The sequence below is a fragment of the Ovis aries genome, chromosome 6 (assembly GCF_016772045.2).
Source record: "Ovis aries strain OAR_USU_Benz2616 breed Rambouillet chromosome 6, ARS-UI_Ramb_v3.0, whole genome shotgun sequence".
NCBI classification, from domain to species: Eukaryota; Metazoa; Chordata; class Mammalia; order Artiodactyla; family Bovidae; genus Ovis; species Ovis aries.
The window spans coordinates 113886649-113902128 of NC_056059.1; the positions used below are offsets into that span (position 1 = coordinate 113886649).

The following is a 15480-nucleotide window of genomic DNA, read 5'->3' on the forward strand; positions in this document are numbered from 1 at the left end:
CACTTTGGACCCAGGCCCAAAGTAGCCGCCGGATGGAGGTTTGGGGATGAAAGCGGAGCGAAGACAAGACGGAGTTTGCCGGCCCCTGCGTGGGTTGCGGAGGCGAACGCAGCACGAGGGTAACGGTGGGGAGAAGACGAGAGCCCACGTGCACACTGCGTGGGTTAGCAGCGGCGGGCCGCACGGGGTGAAGGGGGAGGGAGAGAAGGGAGCTCGTGCGTGTGCGTCTGCGCGTCCGTGTGTAACAGAAGGACGCAGCCCGGAGGCGAAGGGGTAGAGAGAGCTTGGTGTGCGCGCGGGAGGCCGCAGTAAAGCGGGTTGCGTCGCCCTCTACTGACGTGCGCGAGCCCGCAGCTCGTTCCACCAGCGGCGTGACCGTAAAGAGGCACGGCGGTGTCGTGAAAGGGGCCGCAACACGCAGGGCGCTGGTTGACGGCTGAGCCTCCATTTTGTCCTCCGCTTCTCTGCTCGTAAGTCGCTCGTCTTCCGTGGCTTCTGTGAGGCGAAAAGTTTAAAAGGGGTGAAAGTTTTAAAGAATATTCTGGAAGTGTGTTGGTAAGCCCCGCGGGTCTCCATTTTCTCTCTGCAGCCGCCTCGCGTCCTGTGGTTCGGGAAGAGCGGGGAAGATGCGGCCCTTGGACATCGTGGAGCTGGCGGAACCGGAGGAGGTGGAGGTGCTGGAGCCCGAGGAGGACTTCGAGCAGTTCCTGCTGCCGGTCATCAACGAGATGCGCGAGGACATCGCGGCACTCTCCCGCGAGCACGGGCGGGCCTACCTGCGGAACCGGAGCAAGCTGTGGGAGATGGACAATATGCTCATCCAGATAAAGACGCAGGTGGAGGCCTCGGAGGAGAGCGCGCTCAACCATCTGCAGAATCCGGACGACGGAGTCGAGGGCCGGGGGACCAAACGGTGCGAGAAGGCGGAGGAGAAGGCCAAGGAGATCGCGAAGATGGCAGAGATGCTGGTGGAGCTGGTGCGGCGGATAGAGAAGAGCGAGTCGTCCTGAAGGAGGGTCGGCGGTAAGGCGGGGGGTGGGGGCGGCACGGGGGTCCCTGCGGTTGCCCGACGGTTGGGTCGGCCTCGAGGACGTTTGTTTACAGGGGATGCCCGGCGGGTGGGAGTTGGGAGAAGAGAATAGAATTCTACTCAAGTTTTTACGTTAGGAGGTGTTAGGGCGTACCGTTTGTTTACTCTTAAATTGGCAAATAGGGGGAAAGCCGGTTGGTTGGTTTTGACTTAGTAAGTGGTTGAAAGTTAAAATCACGGTCATTAGGATAACCACTAGGGTAATAAACAACAAAAATCACAGTATAGGCCATCAAGCAGACGGGGATAGAGATAACAGAATTAGCAGAGAGAAGGCCATTATTGGACGGTCCCAGATTTTGCTGGAAGGAGTCAAATGGCCTCCGGAAGAGATGGTTTCCTGCGAGGCTGAATTCATAATGTTATTAGGTTGTTTTTTCCCCACTTCGGATTAACCTGTTAATGGTGAGTTTCTCCCACTTTCACTTTAGATGTACAGCCAATGGATTCTGGTCAACTGATGGAGATTGGCTGACACCCTGGAGAAGCTGAAACCAGAGAGCCTTTTGTTTTCTTTTTCTTTCTCCCCACCCCACCCCACCACCCCTTCTGTCTATACTCTGTTCTCACTTACACTACGTTTCTGCTATGGTCTGTGGTTAATGACCTCAATTTCAGTTTTGACTGTTAAATGTTTTTGTTTGGGAGGTATCTTTTATTTGGAAAATGCACTCACAAGAGTTAGGGCCTAGATTGTAAGCTCTTGCAGCAGCCACATTTGTTCCTGGGCTTTCGTTGTTCCTAAGTTTTGAGGTGCTTTGCTCTTTCTTGTGTGACCTGATAGCTCCCTGGAACTTTGGGTCTGTGTGTGACAGATGAGACTCAAGAGTTGGGGTTCTCCAGCTCTGAAGGTCCTGAAGGAACTACATTATTTCTGGAAGATGAGTCCATGCAGCAATCGCTGAAGAAGCTGAAGAAGGGACCAGACTTCAACTGGGAATGTGACTGGAGCTGATCTGGCTGGGACTGATGAACCAGAAGAAGGGCTGGAGGATGATATTATGTTTGGGGACTTTGATTTCTGTGTGAGACCAAAGGAGGAGAAGTGTATTTTGTTCAAAGTTTTAAGTTTTATGCGGCACACCGTCTGATGTAACCTGTCTGGTCAGCTCGTTTGGAAAAGGTAACTCAGCTTTATGTGACACGGAACCTAGAATAGGACACAAGCTAGGTCTCCGTATTCTCTGTAATGGTTGTGATACCCTGATACATTTCAGGGGGTTCTGGACATGAAAGCGATATTTGCAAAGGCCCTTAAGGGTCTGGGGAAGAAAAGCAAGGGCTGTTTTGGACCCTAAACTGGACAGGGACTAGGTATCTTCAAGATTCGTAAATTGTCTAGCTGTAAGTTCATTTCAGTAGCAGACCTGACAAGCATTTGAGGTCAAAACCCTACCGTGTGTTTAAAAAAAATTTACCATGTTAATAAAAGTATTCATTTGCTTGGAAAGACAAAAGACCTGAAAGATTATTGACTAAGAAGTTTTGTTTCTTTAAGAATGAAATATAATGTTATCATTGCTTACGGTTTTTGAGGCTCTCAGTAATCCTGGCTCATAGGGAAGGTTCATCGCTTCGTGTGACACAAAAGAGTGCAGTTGTCACTCTAGCGGGTGGAGGGCGTGGTTCTGGGACCCCCACCTTCCCACGGGTCCAAATCCAGGGCTTCTCAAGGTCCTTGTTAGGTGACAGCACAGTCGGCCCTCCAACCCTCAGTACCCATGATTCTGCATCCTGCAGAACTTAGCCGCACTCCAGTCTTCACCTTAAAGTCTCATTCCTGGGGAATCCAGTTGATGGCAAGTATGAAACAGTAGTAAACCAAGGGTCACAGCCAGATATGGTGCCTTAGAGCACTGAGGGAAGGAAGGTGAGGAAAGCACTTCGGAGCAAGTAACTGGTGAACTTGGCCTTGAAGGATGGGTGCAGTGTCCAAGGAGGAGAGAATGAGAACATCCCACATACACGGAATAGCATGAGAAAAAGCCAGAGTTCTAGGAGTGGGGAAGCGTGGGCATGATGAATAAAGAACCAGGAAAAAGAGTCGCCAAAAAATCTGCATTTGGTATATCTGCCAAAACTAGGACGTTAACGCTGTACAGCACTGCTAACTAGACTACACCTTACTCTAATTTGACTGGTTTCCCACTAACACTTTTTTCTGTCAGGATATCACATTGTATTTGGTGATTTATTTTTAAAAAAGGTAATATAAATGGCCCAGAATTCAAAAGAAAAGTGACCCTCTCCTTAGCTTCCCAGTTCCCCTTGAAGATGACCATTCACTAGTGTCTTTTATCAGTCAGTTCAGTTCAGTTCAGTCACTCAGTCACGTCCGACTCTTTGCAACCCCATGGACAGCAGCACGTCAGGCTTCCCTATCCATCACCAACTCCCAGAGCTTGCTCAAACTCATGTCCATTGAGTCGGTGGTGCCATCCAACCATCTCGTCCTCTGTCGGCCCCTTCTCCTCCTTCAGTGCCTTTCCCAGCATCAGGGTCTTGTGTAGCCTTCCAAATGTGTGTGTCTGAACATATATAGCTCTCCAACCGTTTTATTTTGCATAAATAGGAACACACTGATCTATGACTGTCCTTTGACTTTTTCCACCTAAAACTAGTTTGGCAGTTAACCCTAGCCAAACGTTCAGGCCTGCATTCTTTTTTTAAAGACTGGATTTTGTTCACTGAACTATGAAGTCAGAGGTGGTTTCTTACATACCCAGAAGTTTGAGAATTGTCCTAGATTATTTTCAATCCTTAATTCGTCTTTACTGTGATTTCACTAACAGAGTACAGCCAATAATTCCCAATTTCCCCGGTTGCTGAAATCAGTCCTGGCTTGCTAGCAACTGGAGCAATTCAATCTTGCTTTTTCTAAGCAAAGAATGGTAAGAAGCCATCCTGACGGGCAGTCTGATACGGCTGTATAATGTTAGACTGAGTCTAACTAGGGTTGCCAGAATTTTTACCATGGATCCATATGTCCGTCCTGGGCCCCAGGCTGTTCAGAGGTAGGTCATAGACAGCTGTGCAAAAAGGCTTGTTGGAGTCCTTGGACAGGTTCCTGTTTGCAGAGGCCCACTGAAGCTGGAACCTATCTTTACTCAGATGAGACAAGTGACCTTTTTTATCAAAGTGCTATTACAGAAAGAAGCATGAGGGCTGTGGGAGCATGGGGTCTGGAGAGGCATTCAGAAGGAGATAAACATGGTTGTTTCGTAATAGAACATCTGATGGGAGGTGCAGAATGTTCAAAGTCTGCTGGTCCTACTTGATCACAGTCAGGCTGGGGAGATCAAAAAGTCGTGCTACAGAGGCTTTGACATCTGGTTTCATCAGCTGAGATGGCCCCAGGGACGAAAGAAAATTTCATTCTAGTGGACACTACAGAAGTACTGGCAATAGCCAAGGACACTATCAACTCTGAGGCAGGGTGTGTGGGGAGCATGAGTGAAAGTCTGACTCCAGGTGAAGGAAGGTGGGTCAGGTGTTTCTAACCTTGCCAAAGATAAAAGCTCGGAATCCGGGGGCTGGAGGACAGGAGACCTGGCTCCCAGTCAGCCCGCTGCCGCTCTCTGTGATCTTGGGCGAGTACTGGCTTGTCTCTGAGGTCTCCAGCCCCGGGTTTCTGTGTGACTCCCTTTCGTCATTCAGTCGCTCAGTCATGTCCAACTCTGTGACTCCATGGGCAGCAGCACTCCAAGCTCCCCTGTCCTCCACTGTCTCCCAGAGTCTGTTCAGATTCATGTTCATTGAGTCAATGATGCCATCTCATCCTCTGCTGCCCTCTTCTTTTACCCTCACCCTTTCCCGGCAGCAGGGTCTTTTCCAGTAAATCGGCTCTTCACATCAGGTGGACAAAGTATTGGAGTTAGCTTCAGCATCAGTCCTTCCTATAAATGTTCAGCGTTGATTTCCTTTAGGATTGACTGTTTTGATCTTGTTGTCCAAGGGACTCTCAAGAGTCTTCTCCAGCACCACAATTAGAAAACATAAATTCTTTGGCATAAAGCTCATCTGAGGTAAAAATGCATAGAGGTCCTGAGTACTGTTGAAATACATTCCAGTTCTTCACCTTGCATGCATCTGGCCCCCGGCAGTTATGTCGGGCTCTGTGTGTGTGTGTGTGTGTGTGTGTGTGTGTGTGTGAGAGTTGTGAGGGTGTGTATGTGTGTGTGTGTGTGTGTGTGTGAGTTGTGAGGGAAACATCCAAGCCAAATCCTCCAACATGAGACCCTCCAGAACTCTTTCTTCTGGCTCAGGGACACAACTTTCCAGATGGTGGTTGACGGTCAGCCTGTGTTCCTTGCCAGCCAACGATGAACATGTCACACAAACAAGGAAAAACTTTGCTTGTTTTAAGCCACTGAGATTTGGAAATTGTTAGGATGACACAGTCTAGACTGAGATGACTGATACTTTCATTATTTTCCTTTCCTGTGTTTTTATGAAAGCCTTGTCCTTCTCTCTGAGGCCCGTGTATTCACTTATCCTCACATCTCCCACTAGCTCAGGGCATTGTCCAGAAAAAGAAAAAAAAATTATCTTTCTCTTTCTTTCCTTTGTAGCTGTTTGCTCTCCTCTGCTCTCTAATGACACCAAGGAAAATCCATCCTCCCCCTCCCAGGCAGCAGATAAACATGAGTTTTCACCATCTTCCAGAAACAAGTGGGGATTTGTTATCTGCTTAACGCTGCGGCCAGAAAAATCTAAGTCCAAACAGGGCTTGCTTCTGCTGCTGCTGGAAGTAAGCCCCACCCCTGATCCTTTCTGTTTCCCTTTCTCTGTAGCTCTTTTCTCCTGATTTATATCCCCATTCCTTCTTCCTTCAAGCTCTCTGTGACTCATAAAATCCTCCATTCTGTTATTGCCAGACTCATCCATATTCTTTGACTCTTCAAACAAAGTTTCTATACCACGTGTAACAGCTGAGACTGGACTCCCCCACCTCCCCCCAAGCCTTGGGCTTTCCTGCAGCCCCACTGGTGATGGTTCCAACATCCAATCAGTCAAGGGCTGCATTTTTTCAACAGAGAGAAGTGAAGGGCAAAAAGAGAAAAGGGGAGTAAGAGGTTGAGGTTACGACAAGGGTGTTATTTCAACCATGACCATGCACACTAAGTGGATGAGCGGGGGAGAAAGCTGTTTAAGTGAGCTGAGGGCCTGGTGAGGTTTAAAAAGGGTGCTGGTGGGGACTTCGCTGGTGGTCCAGTGGTTAAGAATCTGGCTTGCAATGCAGGGGACATGGGTTTGATCTCTGGTTGGGGAACTAAAATCCCAAGTGCCTGCTCACCGCAACTACTGAGTCCTTGCACCACAACGAAAGATCCTGCATGAGGCAACCAAGATCCCAAGTGTCCCAACTAACACCCAAGGCAGTCAAATAAATAAGGTAAAATGACGCCATAGTGGAAATGGTGGAAAGGACAGGGTTGTGATCAGAAAGGACTGAGCAGGTACTAAGCAGGTTTGGGGGCAGTACCAAGCCTTAAGTCACGCTTAGGAGTGAGTGACAGAAGCAAGCCCTGTTTGGACTTAGATTTTTCTGGCCACAGCGTTAAGCAGATAACAAATCCCCACTTGTTTTTGGAAGATGGTGAAAATATGTTTATCTGCTGCCTGGAAGGGGGAGGATGGATTTGCCTTGGGGAGAGCAAACAGCTACAAAGGAAAGAAAGAGAGAGTTTTTGTTGGGTTGGGTTTTGTTTCTGTTCTTGTTTTTGTTTTTGGACAATGACCTGAGCTAGTGGGAACTGCTTATTGGATACGAAGAGACTGAGGACCTGGGGCCCGAGGTGTGGGATGGTGGCCATGTGAGCATGCAACTCAGCTAGGATGATGGCGGCAGGGTATGGGGTGGGGAAGAGGGCCAGGGCCAGGTGGGAAACCTGCAGTGAGTGGGGGATCCAGGGCAGTGGGGGAGGGGGCTTGGAGGGTGACAAAGTAAGAGGACTGTCAGATGAGCAGCAAGCACTCCAAAGGCATGTCTGTCCCATTAGACAGGGGAAGATAGCAGCCGTGTAGCCACAGCCAGGGGAGGGGCACACACGAGGACACAGGGAACTGAGCAGCTTTCCCTCCATGGGCCTGAGTACAGAGCTGGCACAATTCTCCATGGACAGTCCAGCCAGGGGCAAGACGGAGGTGGGGGTGGGCAGAGCCAGGTACATGCAAGCTGTGGCTCACCAGCTCCGACAAGCCCAGGAGAGGGTTTGGGGGAGGAGAGCTTTATGGGAAACTTGTCAGAAGAATAGCACCCGGGGCTGACATCTACCTGCATCATCCACAGGAGAAACAGGGGTGACAGGCAGTCCTGAACTCTGTCTCCCTCAGGAAGGAGGGTATGTCCTTGGTGTGAACCCTATTGTTGTTTAGTCACTAAGTCATGCCCCAACTCTTTGGGGCCCCATGGGCTGTAGCCTGCCAGGCTCCTCTGTCCCTGGGACTTCCCAGGCAAGAATACTGGCATGGGTTGGAGTGGGAAGTGGGAGGGAGGTTCGGGAGGGAGGGGCATATGTATACCTGTGGCTGATTCATGTTGATGTACGGCAGAAACCAACACATTATGGTAAAGCAGAAAGTGAACGTGTTAGTCGCTCTGTCACGTCTGACTCTTTGTGACCTCATGAACTGTAGCCAGGTTCCTCTGTCCATGGGATTCTCCAGGCAGGAATACTGGAGTGGGTAGCCATTCCCTTCTCCAGGGGATCTTTCCAACCCAGGTATGGAACCCCAGTCTCCTGTACTACAGGCAGATTCCTTACCATCTGAGCCACCATGGAAGCCCCAATCATCCTCCAATTAAAAATAAATAAAATTTTTTAAAAGTTAAAAAATATGGAATGGGTTACCATTTCCTCCTCCAGGGAATCTTCCCAGCCCAGGGATCAAACTTGAGTCTCCTGCTTGGTAGGTGGACTTTTTACCACTGAGCCACTGGGGAAGCCCAGTGAATAGTATGAAGGAGGTCCAGGAGGCCACCACCACTGTCATTTGGGGTGGACAAGGGCAAGGATTTCTGCACCCCAACCTGAAACAGCTATAAGAGATGGCTCCAGAAGAAGTTGTCTTCCAGATGAGATGAGACCGAGGCCCCAAGATTTTTTTCAAGTGTCTCCTTTAAAGGTGCTTCCCCAGATGGTGAATGCCTGCCAAGCAACAAAGACCAAAGGATTACTGTCTCCTTCCTATCAAGGCCACTGCTTCACACAGACATCAAGGGGCTGAAAGAGTCGGGAGGGACAGGGCACAGAGACCCCTAAACAAAGCCCAAGCGTCTTCATGAGATTTTTGTCTGTGATTACCTTCCCATTAGAATTGACCTGACCGGAAGTAAACAGGAAGCATCCCTGGGTATTGAAGACATGACATCGCCAAAGAAATTCCAGACCAGGTGTGCTAAACCCTGGAGGAACTCCTGAGTCTGGCACTTGCAGCAGCAAGAAGCAGGCTTCCAAAGCTACATTACCCCCCAAAAGGGTGCACTCCCCCAGGGTGTATTTCATCTGTGGCCTGAGAAGGCAAAAGACAAGGAAGAGCCTCCCTGCATAGGTCCTCTTACACAGCAAAGCAGGAGGCACTCGATGGCTGAGCTGGGGCTTTGCCCTCCTCCTGTGGACTCTGGTGGCTGTGTGCTGAACATTCTTCCCTTTCCTGAATGGAACTTGTAATCAGTGGTCTTTTACCAACTCCGAGGCAGCAGGTTTCCCCCAAAGGGAGTGATCCGAGAGACAAGGAGAAAGCACAGGTGAAAATCGCAGTCTTTTATTTGTTTGTAACAGCACCTCGGGAACTCCTGGGATCTTAGTTCCCCAACCAGGGATGGAACCCAAGGAGATCAAACCAGTCCATCCTAAAAGAAATCAATCCTGAATATTCTTTGGAAGAACTGATGCTGAAGCTGAAACTCCAATACTTTGTCCACCTGATGCGAAGAGCCAATTCATTGGAAAAGACCCTGATGCTGGGAAAGATTGAAGGCAGGAGAAGGGGGCGACAGAGGGTGAGATGGTTGAATGGCATCATTGACTCAATGGACATGAGTATGAGTAAACTCCGGGAAATGGTGAAGGACAGGGAAGCCTGGCATGCTGCAGTCCATGGGGTTGCAAAGAATCAAACAGGTCTTAGCGACAGAACAATAACAACACCTGAGCAGTCAGAGCACAGAGTCCTAACCCCTGGATTGCCAGAAATTCCCCCAAAGCTGCAGTCTTTTGACAACTCAGTATCACAAGTGAAATATACCATCGGTTCTGCTTTGCTCTGTCAGCAACAGGCCAGAACAACATTCCAAGGAAAGGGGAATCAAGTTTCACCTCTGGGGAATTCCCTTATGGTCCACTGGTTAGGACTCAGAGCTTCCATTACTGTGGGCTGGGGTTCAATCCCTGGTCAGGGAATGAAGATCCCACAAGCTACATGGCACGGCCAGAAAAAAAAGTTCCACCCCTCAACAAGGGAAATAGCAAGGAATTTGTGGACTCATTAAAACCACCGCACCTATTATCATTACAATCTGATTAAATGTTTTTAAGACATCATAGATTTGAAAGAGCCTAGAGATAAATTATCAGCATTAGTAGTAGAGTTTAGTACTTAGCAAGTAGCAAGTTTTCAAGTTTTCTAGAAACAAAATCACTATTTAAAAGTAAGTAGTGTTTCTATTCACCACGAACAAAGAGAAAATATACTTTCTTTTCTTTTTTCTCTTTTTTGGCCACGCTGCATGGCTTGTGGGATCTTGAATGCAGGCCCTCAGCAGTGAAAACTGTGGGGCCATAACTACTGGACAGCCAGGGAATTCTCAAAGAAATATATTTTCTGAAAGGTATTGTGTGTAAAAAAAAAAATCCAAAAACACTTTTTTAAAATTTTTATTCAAGTATAATTGATTTATAATACTGTGTTAGCTTCAGATGTACAGCAAAGTGATTCAGTTATATATAACTTTTTCAGATTTTTCCCACTATAAGTTATTAAAAATAGTTCCTTGTACTATACAGCATATTGTTTACATATTGTATATGTAGTGGTGTGTATCTGTTAATCCCACACTCGTAATTTATCCCTCTCCTCTCGCCACATTTTCCCTTTGGTTTTCTGTGTCTATGTTGGTTTTCTATGTCTGTGAGTCTGTTTCTGTTTCATAAATAAATGCAGTTATATTATTTTTTAGATTCCACATATAAGTGATATTTGTCTTTCTGTCTGATTTGTTTCACTCAGTATGATAATCTCTAGTTGCAACCATGTTGCTGCAAATGGCATTATTCCTTTATTTTTTTATAGCTGGGTCATGTTTCATTGTATATAGGAACCACATCTCTTTTCTTTCTTTTTAAATTTATTTTTTTATTGAAGGATAATTGCTTTACAGAATTTTGCTGTTTTCTGTCAAACCTCGACATGAACCAGTCATAGGTATACATACATCCCCTCCCTCCTGAACCCCCCTCCCACCTCCCTCCCCATCCCACCCCTCTAGGTTGATTCAGAGCCCCTGTCTGAGTTTCCTGAGCCATACAGCAAATTCCCGTTGGCTACCTATTTTACATATTGTACGATATCTTTTTTATCCCTTCATCTGTTGTTGGGCATTTAGGTTACTTCCATGTCCTGGCTATTTTAAATAGTGCTGCTATGAGCATTGAGGTACATGTATCTTTTTAAATTAGAGTTGTCTATTTATATACACCAGGAATGGGATTGCTGGACTATGAGTGAGTGAGTGAAGTCGCTCAGTCGTGTCCGACTCTTTGCAACCCCACAGACTGTAGCCTTTCAGGCTCCTTTGTCCATGGGATTTTCCAAGGCAAGAGTGCTGGAGTGGATTGCCATTTCCTTCTCCAGGGGATCTTCCCAACCCAGGAATCGAACCCGGGTCTCCCGCATTCCAGGCAGACGCTTTACCATCTGAGCCACCAGTGGCTGCACCAATTTACACTCCCACTAACAAGGTAGGAGTTTTCCCTTATTTCGACCCTCTCTCCAGCATTTCTTGTTTATAGATCTTTGGATGATGGCCATTCTGACTGGCATAAAGTGATACCTCACTGTAGTTTTGATTTGCATTTCTCCAGCAATTAGGGATGTTGAGCATCTTTTCATGTACCTGTTGGCCACCTGTACGTCTCCTTTGCAGACATATCTATGTCTTCTACCCATGTTTTGCCTGGGTTCTTTGATTTTCTGATATTGAGCTGCATGAGCTATCTGTATATTTTGGAAATCAATCCCTGACAGCCACTTCATTTGTGAATATTTTCTCCCAGTCTGTAAGTTGCCTTTTCATTTTGCTTATGGTTTCCTTTGCTGTGAAAAACCTTTCAGATTTGATAAGGTCCCACATGCTTATTCAAAACCATTTTTAACACTATATTATTTTCCTTTGGATACCATAATTGCCACAAACTGAGTGGCTTAAAATAGTACAGATTGGGGCTTCCCTGTGGCTCAGTGGTGAAGAGTCTGCCTGCCAACACAGGAGACTCTGGTTCTATCTGTGACCCGGGAAGACCCCACATGCCTTGAAGCGGCTAAGCCAGTGCACCACGGGTTTGAGCCTGTGCTCTAGAGCCCAGGAGGCATAACTGCTGAGCGCACATGACCCAACTACTGAAGCCTGAGCGCCCTAGAGCCCATGCTCTGCCGCAAGAGCAGCCACCGCAGTGGGGAGCCTGTGCACGCACCTAGAGGAAAAGCTCACGTGCAGCAATGAAGACTCACCACAGCCAAAAATTAGTTAATTAATTTCAAATAGTAATAATAATAGTCATTGGTTCTCTCACAGTTCTGCAAGGCAGAAATCAGAAGTAAAGATGCTGGCAGGGCCATGCTCCCTCTGAAGGATCTAGGAGAGAATCTCTCCGTGCCCCCTCAGCTTCTGGTGACACTGGCACTCTGTGGCCTCCCTTGACTTGTGCTGCCTCAGCCCCATCTCTGCCTCTGTTGTCACGTGGCCACCTTCCCAGTGTTTCTGTGTCTTTTTGCTTGGCCTTCACATTGGACACACATCATGGACTGAGGGCCCACCCTAAGCCGGTAAGATCTCATCTTGCCTCATTACATCTGCAAAGACCTCTTTTCAACACAGTCACATTCTGAGGGTCAGAGAGGATATGAATTTGGGGAAAGATCACTAATCAATCCAGCACAAATAGTAACTAGGAAATTTTAACCAAACGGATGTAACATCTTCATGCATAAAATTATAAAATGCTATGAAAATACATTGTTGTTGTTGTCGCAAGTAGAGAAAAGCCCATGCAGCTATGAAGACCCATTGCAGCCAGAAAATAATCACTTAACCTTTTAAAAGTCAGGACATTTCTAAGGAAGAACCAGGAAAGGAACTTGCCATACTTAACCAGATATCAATACCTACCATAAAGCTAATTTAGTTGTCATCATTAAAAATAAGTCTACAAATAAGAAAAGTTGGACAGTGCGTGGAGAAAAAGGAAGCCTCCTACACTGTTAGTGGGGATATAAATTGGTGCAGCCACTGTGGAAAATGGTGTGGAGTTTCCTTAAAAAACTAAAAAGGAAGTTACCATATGACCCAGCAATCCCACTCCTGGGCTTATATAAGGAGAAAACTCTAATTTGAAAAGACACATGCAGCCCATGTTCATAGCAGCACTATTTACGATAGCTAAGACCTGGAAACAACCTAAGTGTCCACCGACAGATAAATTGATAAAGATGATATGATATGTATACAGTTGTTCATTATTCAGTCGCTAAATTGTGTCCAATTCTTTGCAACCCCATGGACTGCAGCATGCCAGACTCCTCTGTCCTCCACTATCTCCCAGAGTTTGCTCTCAATTTATGTCCATTGAGTTGGTGATGCCATCCAACCATCTCATCCTCTGCCAACCACTTCTCCTTATATAAATACACACATACAATGGAATATTACTCAGCCATAAAAAGAATGAAACATTGCCATTTGCAGCAATATGGATGGACCTAGAGACTATCATACTAAGTGAAGTAAGTCAGACAAAGACAAGTATCATATGACATTACTCATATGTGGAATCTAAAAAGCAATTATACAAATGAACATATTTACAAAAGAGAAACAAACTCGCATAGGAAAACAACTTATGGTTACCAAAGGCAAAAGGGAGGGAGGGCTAAATTAGGAGTCTGGGATTAGCAAATGCAAACTCCTATATATGAAATAGATAAACATATAGCACAGGGAATGCGATTCCATATCTTGTAACAAACTATAATGGAAAAGAATCTGAAAAAGAATCGAATAAATAAATTCATATGTTGAAGCTCTGACCCCAAATGTGACTAAGACTTTGTCTAACATTTGGGCTGTTATAACAAAATATCATAGACTGGGTAGTTTATAAGCCACAGAAATTTATTTATCACAGTTCAAAGGTCACAAAGGGTTGGACACGACTTGGCAACTGAACAGCAACAATGAAAGCTAAATCCTCAGCATTAGTTAAATCCTCCACTGGACTCTGTGGTTATTATAGCTGTTTGGTTATTACAGTCCAGTCCAGACAAGAGTTAATGGAGTGGGTTGCCATTTCCTTCTCCAAGGGATCTTCCCTACGCAGAGACTGAACTCAGGCCTCCCGCATTGCAGGCAGACATTTTACTGTCTGAGCCACCAGGGAAGCTTCAGCATTAGTAACAGAGTTTATCTAGGTTTCTAGAAACAAAGTTATCTGGAAGTCTAAGATCAAGGCACCAGCATGGTTGAGTTTTGCTGAGTCTCTTTTCCTAGTTTATAGCTAGAGCCTTCTCACTAAATCCTCCCATAGTGGGAAAGGTTAGAACATACTGGGTGGTCTCACTGATAACAGCATTAATCCCATTTACGGGGACTCTACCCTGCCAACTTTAACAATATAATAGTCAGTTGTTTTACCAGCAGAACTGAGCTGATTTAAGAAAAGCCGGGGGATTGCATTTGGAATGTAGAAACCATGGTGTACCACAGGCAAATCCAGACAAGAAGGAAGAGGAACTCGCTTTTATAGGGGAAAAGGGGTCTTTGGGAAAGGCTATAATAACCAGAGTCCAGTGGAGGAACCAGGAGTCCAGTCCAAAGTGTGGAGGTTTCTTACCTGTTGGGGTGCTACAGTCTCTCGTTGGCTGGACTGCCCTCTGGTGGAGAGAACTTTTCTTCTTACTGCTGGATAGTAAAGTAGGCAATACCGTCTTGTCTGAGAGGTAGGCATGGTCTCTTCCTACCTACCTACCTACCTACTCCTACATGGAGTTCTTGGCAATGCGTGGTCTGTCCTGACTCCAGTTTCAGCTCAGGATTCTTTCTTTAATCAACTCCACAACCCTCATTACCTCCTCCCAATTCTTTCATACTGGGAGTCAAGATTTCTTTTTTAATATTTATTCATTTGGCTACATTGGGTCTTAGTTGCAGCGCACGGAATCCTGATCTTCACTGTGGCACGTGAATTCTTAGTTGCAGCATGTGGGATCTAGTTCCTTGATCAGAGATTGAACATGGACCACCTGCATTGGGAGCGTGGAGTGTTAGCCACTGAACCACCAGGGAAGTCCCAGGACTTAACATTTCAACATATGGATTTTGGGAGAAACACAAACAGCCAGACCATGGTAACCAGGTAGCCTTTAAAGAGGTAGTTGAGGTTAAGCCCGGCTATGACGGACCGCGTGGCAGAAGTGCGCCAGCTCCGATGGACCTCACAGAAGCATGTACGAAAGGAGCTACCCCATGTCTGAGGTCTGGGGAGGTGGCCAAGAGGAGCTACCCTGCATCCGAGGTCAAGGGTGGCAGCCATGAGTGCTGGGCTGTGACGGCGCAGGAGCGGCCGAGAGGAGCTACCCCCAACCCAAGGCCAAGGTAAGGAGCAGCAGCTGCGCTTTGCTGGAGCAGCCATGAAGAGATACCCCACGCCCAAGGTAAGAGAAACCCAAGTAAGATGGTAGGTGTTGCAAGAGGGCATCAGAGGGCAGACACACTGAAACCATATTCATAGAAAACTAGTCAATCTAATCACACTAGGACCACAGCCTTGTCTAACTCAATAAAACCAAGCCATGCCCTGTGGGGCAACCCAAGATGGGTGGGTCATGGTGGAGAGGTCTGACAGAATGTGGTCCACTGGAGAAGGGAATGGCAAACCACTTCAGTATTCTTGCCTTGAGAACCCCATGAACGGTATGAAAAGGCAAAATGATAGGATACTGAAAGAGGAACTCCCCAGGTCAGTAGGTGCCCAATATGCTACTGGAGATCAGTGGAGAAATAACTCCAGAAAGAGTGAAGGGATGGAACCAAAGCAAAAACAATACACAGCTGTGGATGTGACTGGTGATAGAAGCAAGGTCTGATGCTGTAAAGAGCAATATTGCATAGGAAC

At 46.7% G+C, this 15480-nt stretch overlaps 1 protein-coding gene across 1 annotated transcript; it reads left to right on the plus strand.

The window, feature by feature from the left end:
* Window positions 1-410: 410 nt before the first annotated feature.
* Window positions 411-2547, plus strand: LOC101108390 (MORF4 family-associated protein 1). Its single transcript, XM_027971225.3, has 3 exons — window positions 411-470; window positions 590-1023; window positions 1522-2547. Exon 2 carries the CDS (start codon window positions 627-629, stop codon window positions 1008-1010), a length of 384 nt encoding a protein of 127 aa, XP_027827026.1. The 5' UTR covers window positions 411-470; window positions 590-626; the 3' UTR covers window positions 1011-1023; window positions 1522-2547.
* Window positions 2548-15480: the final 12933 nt, after the last annotated feature.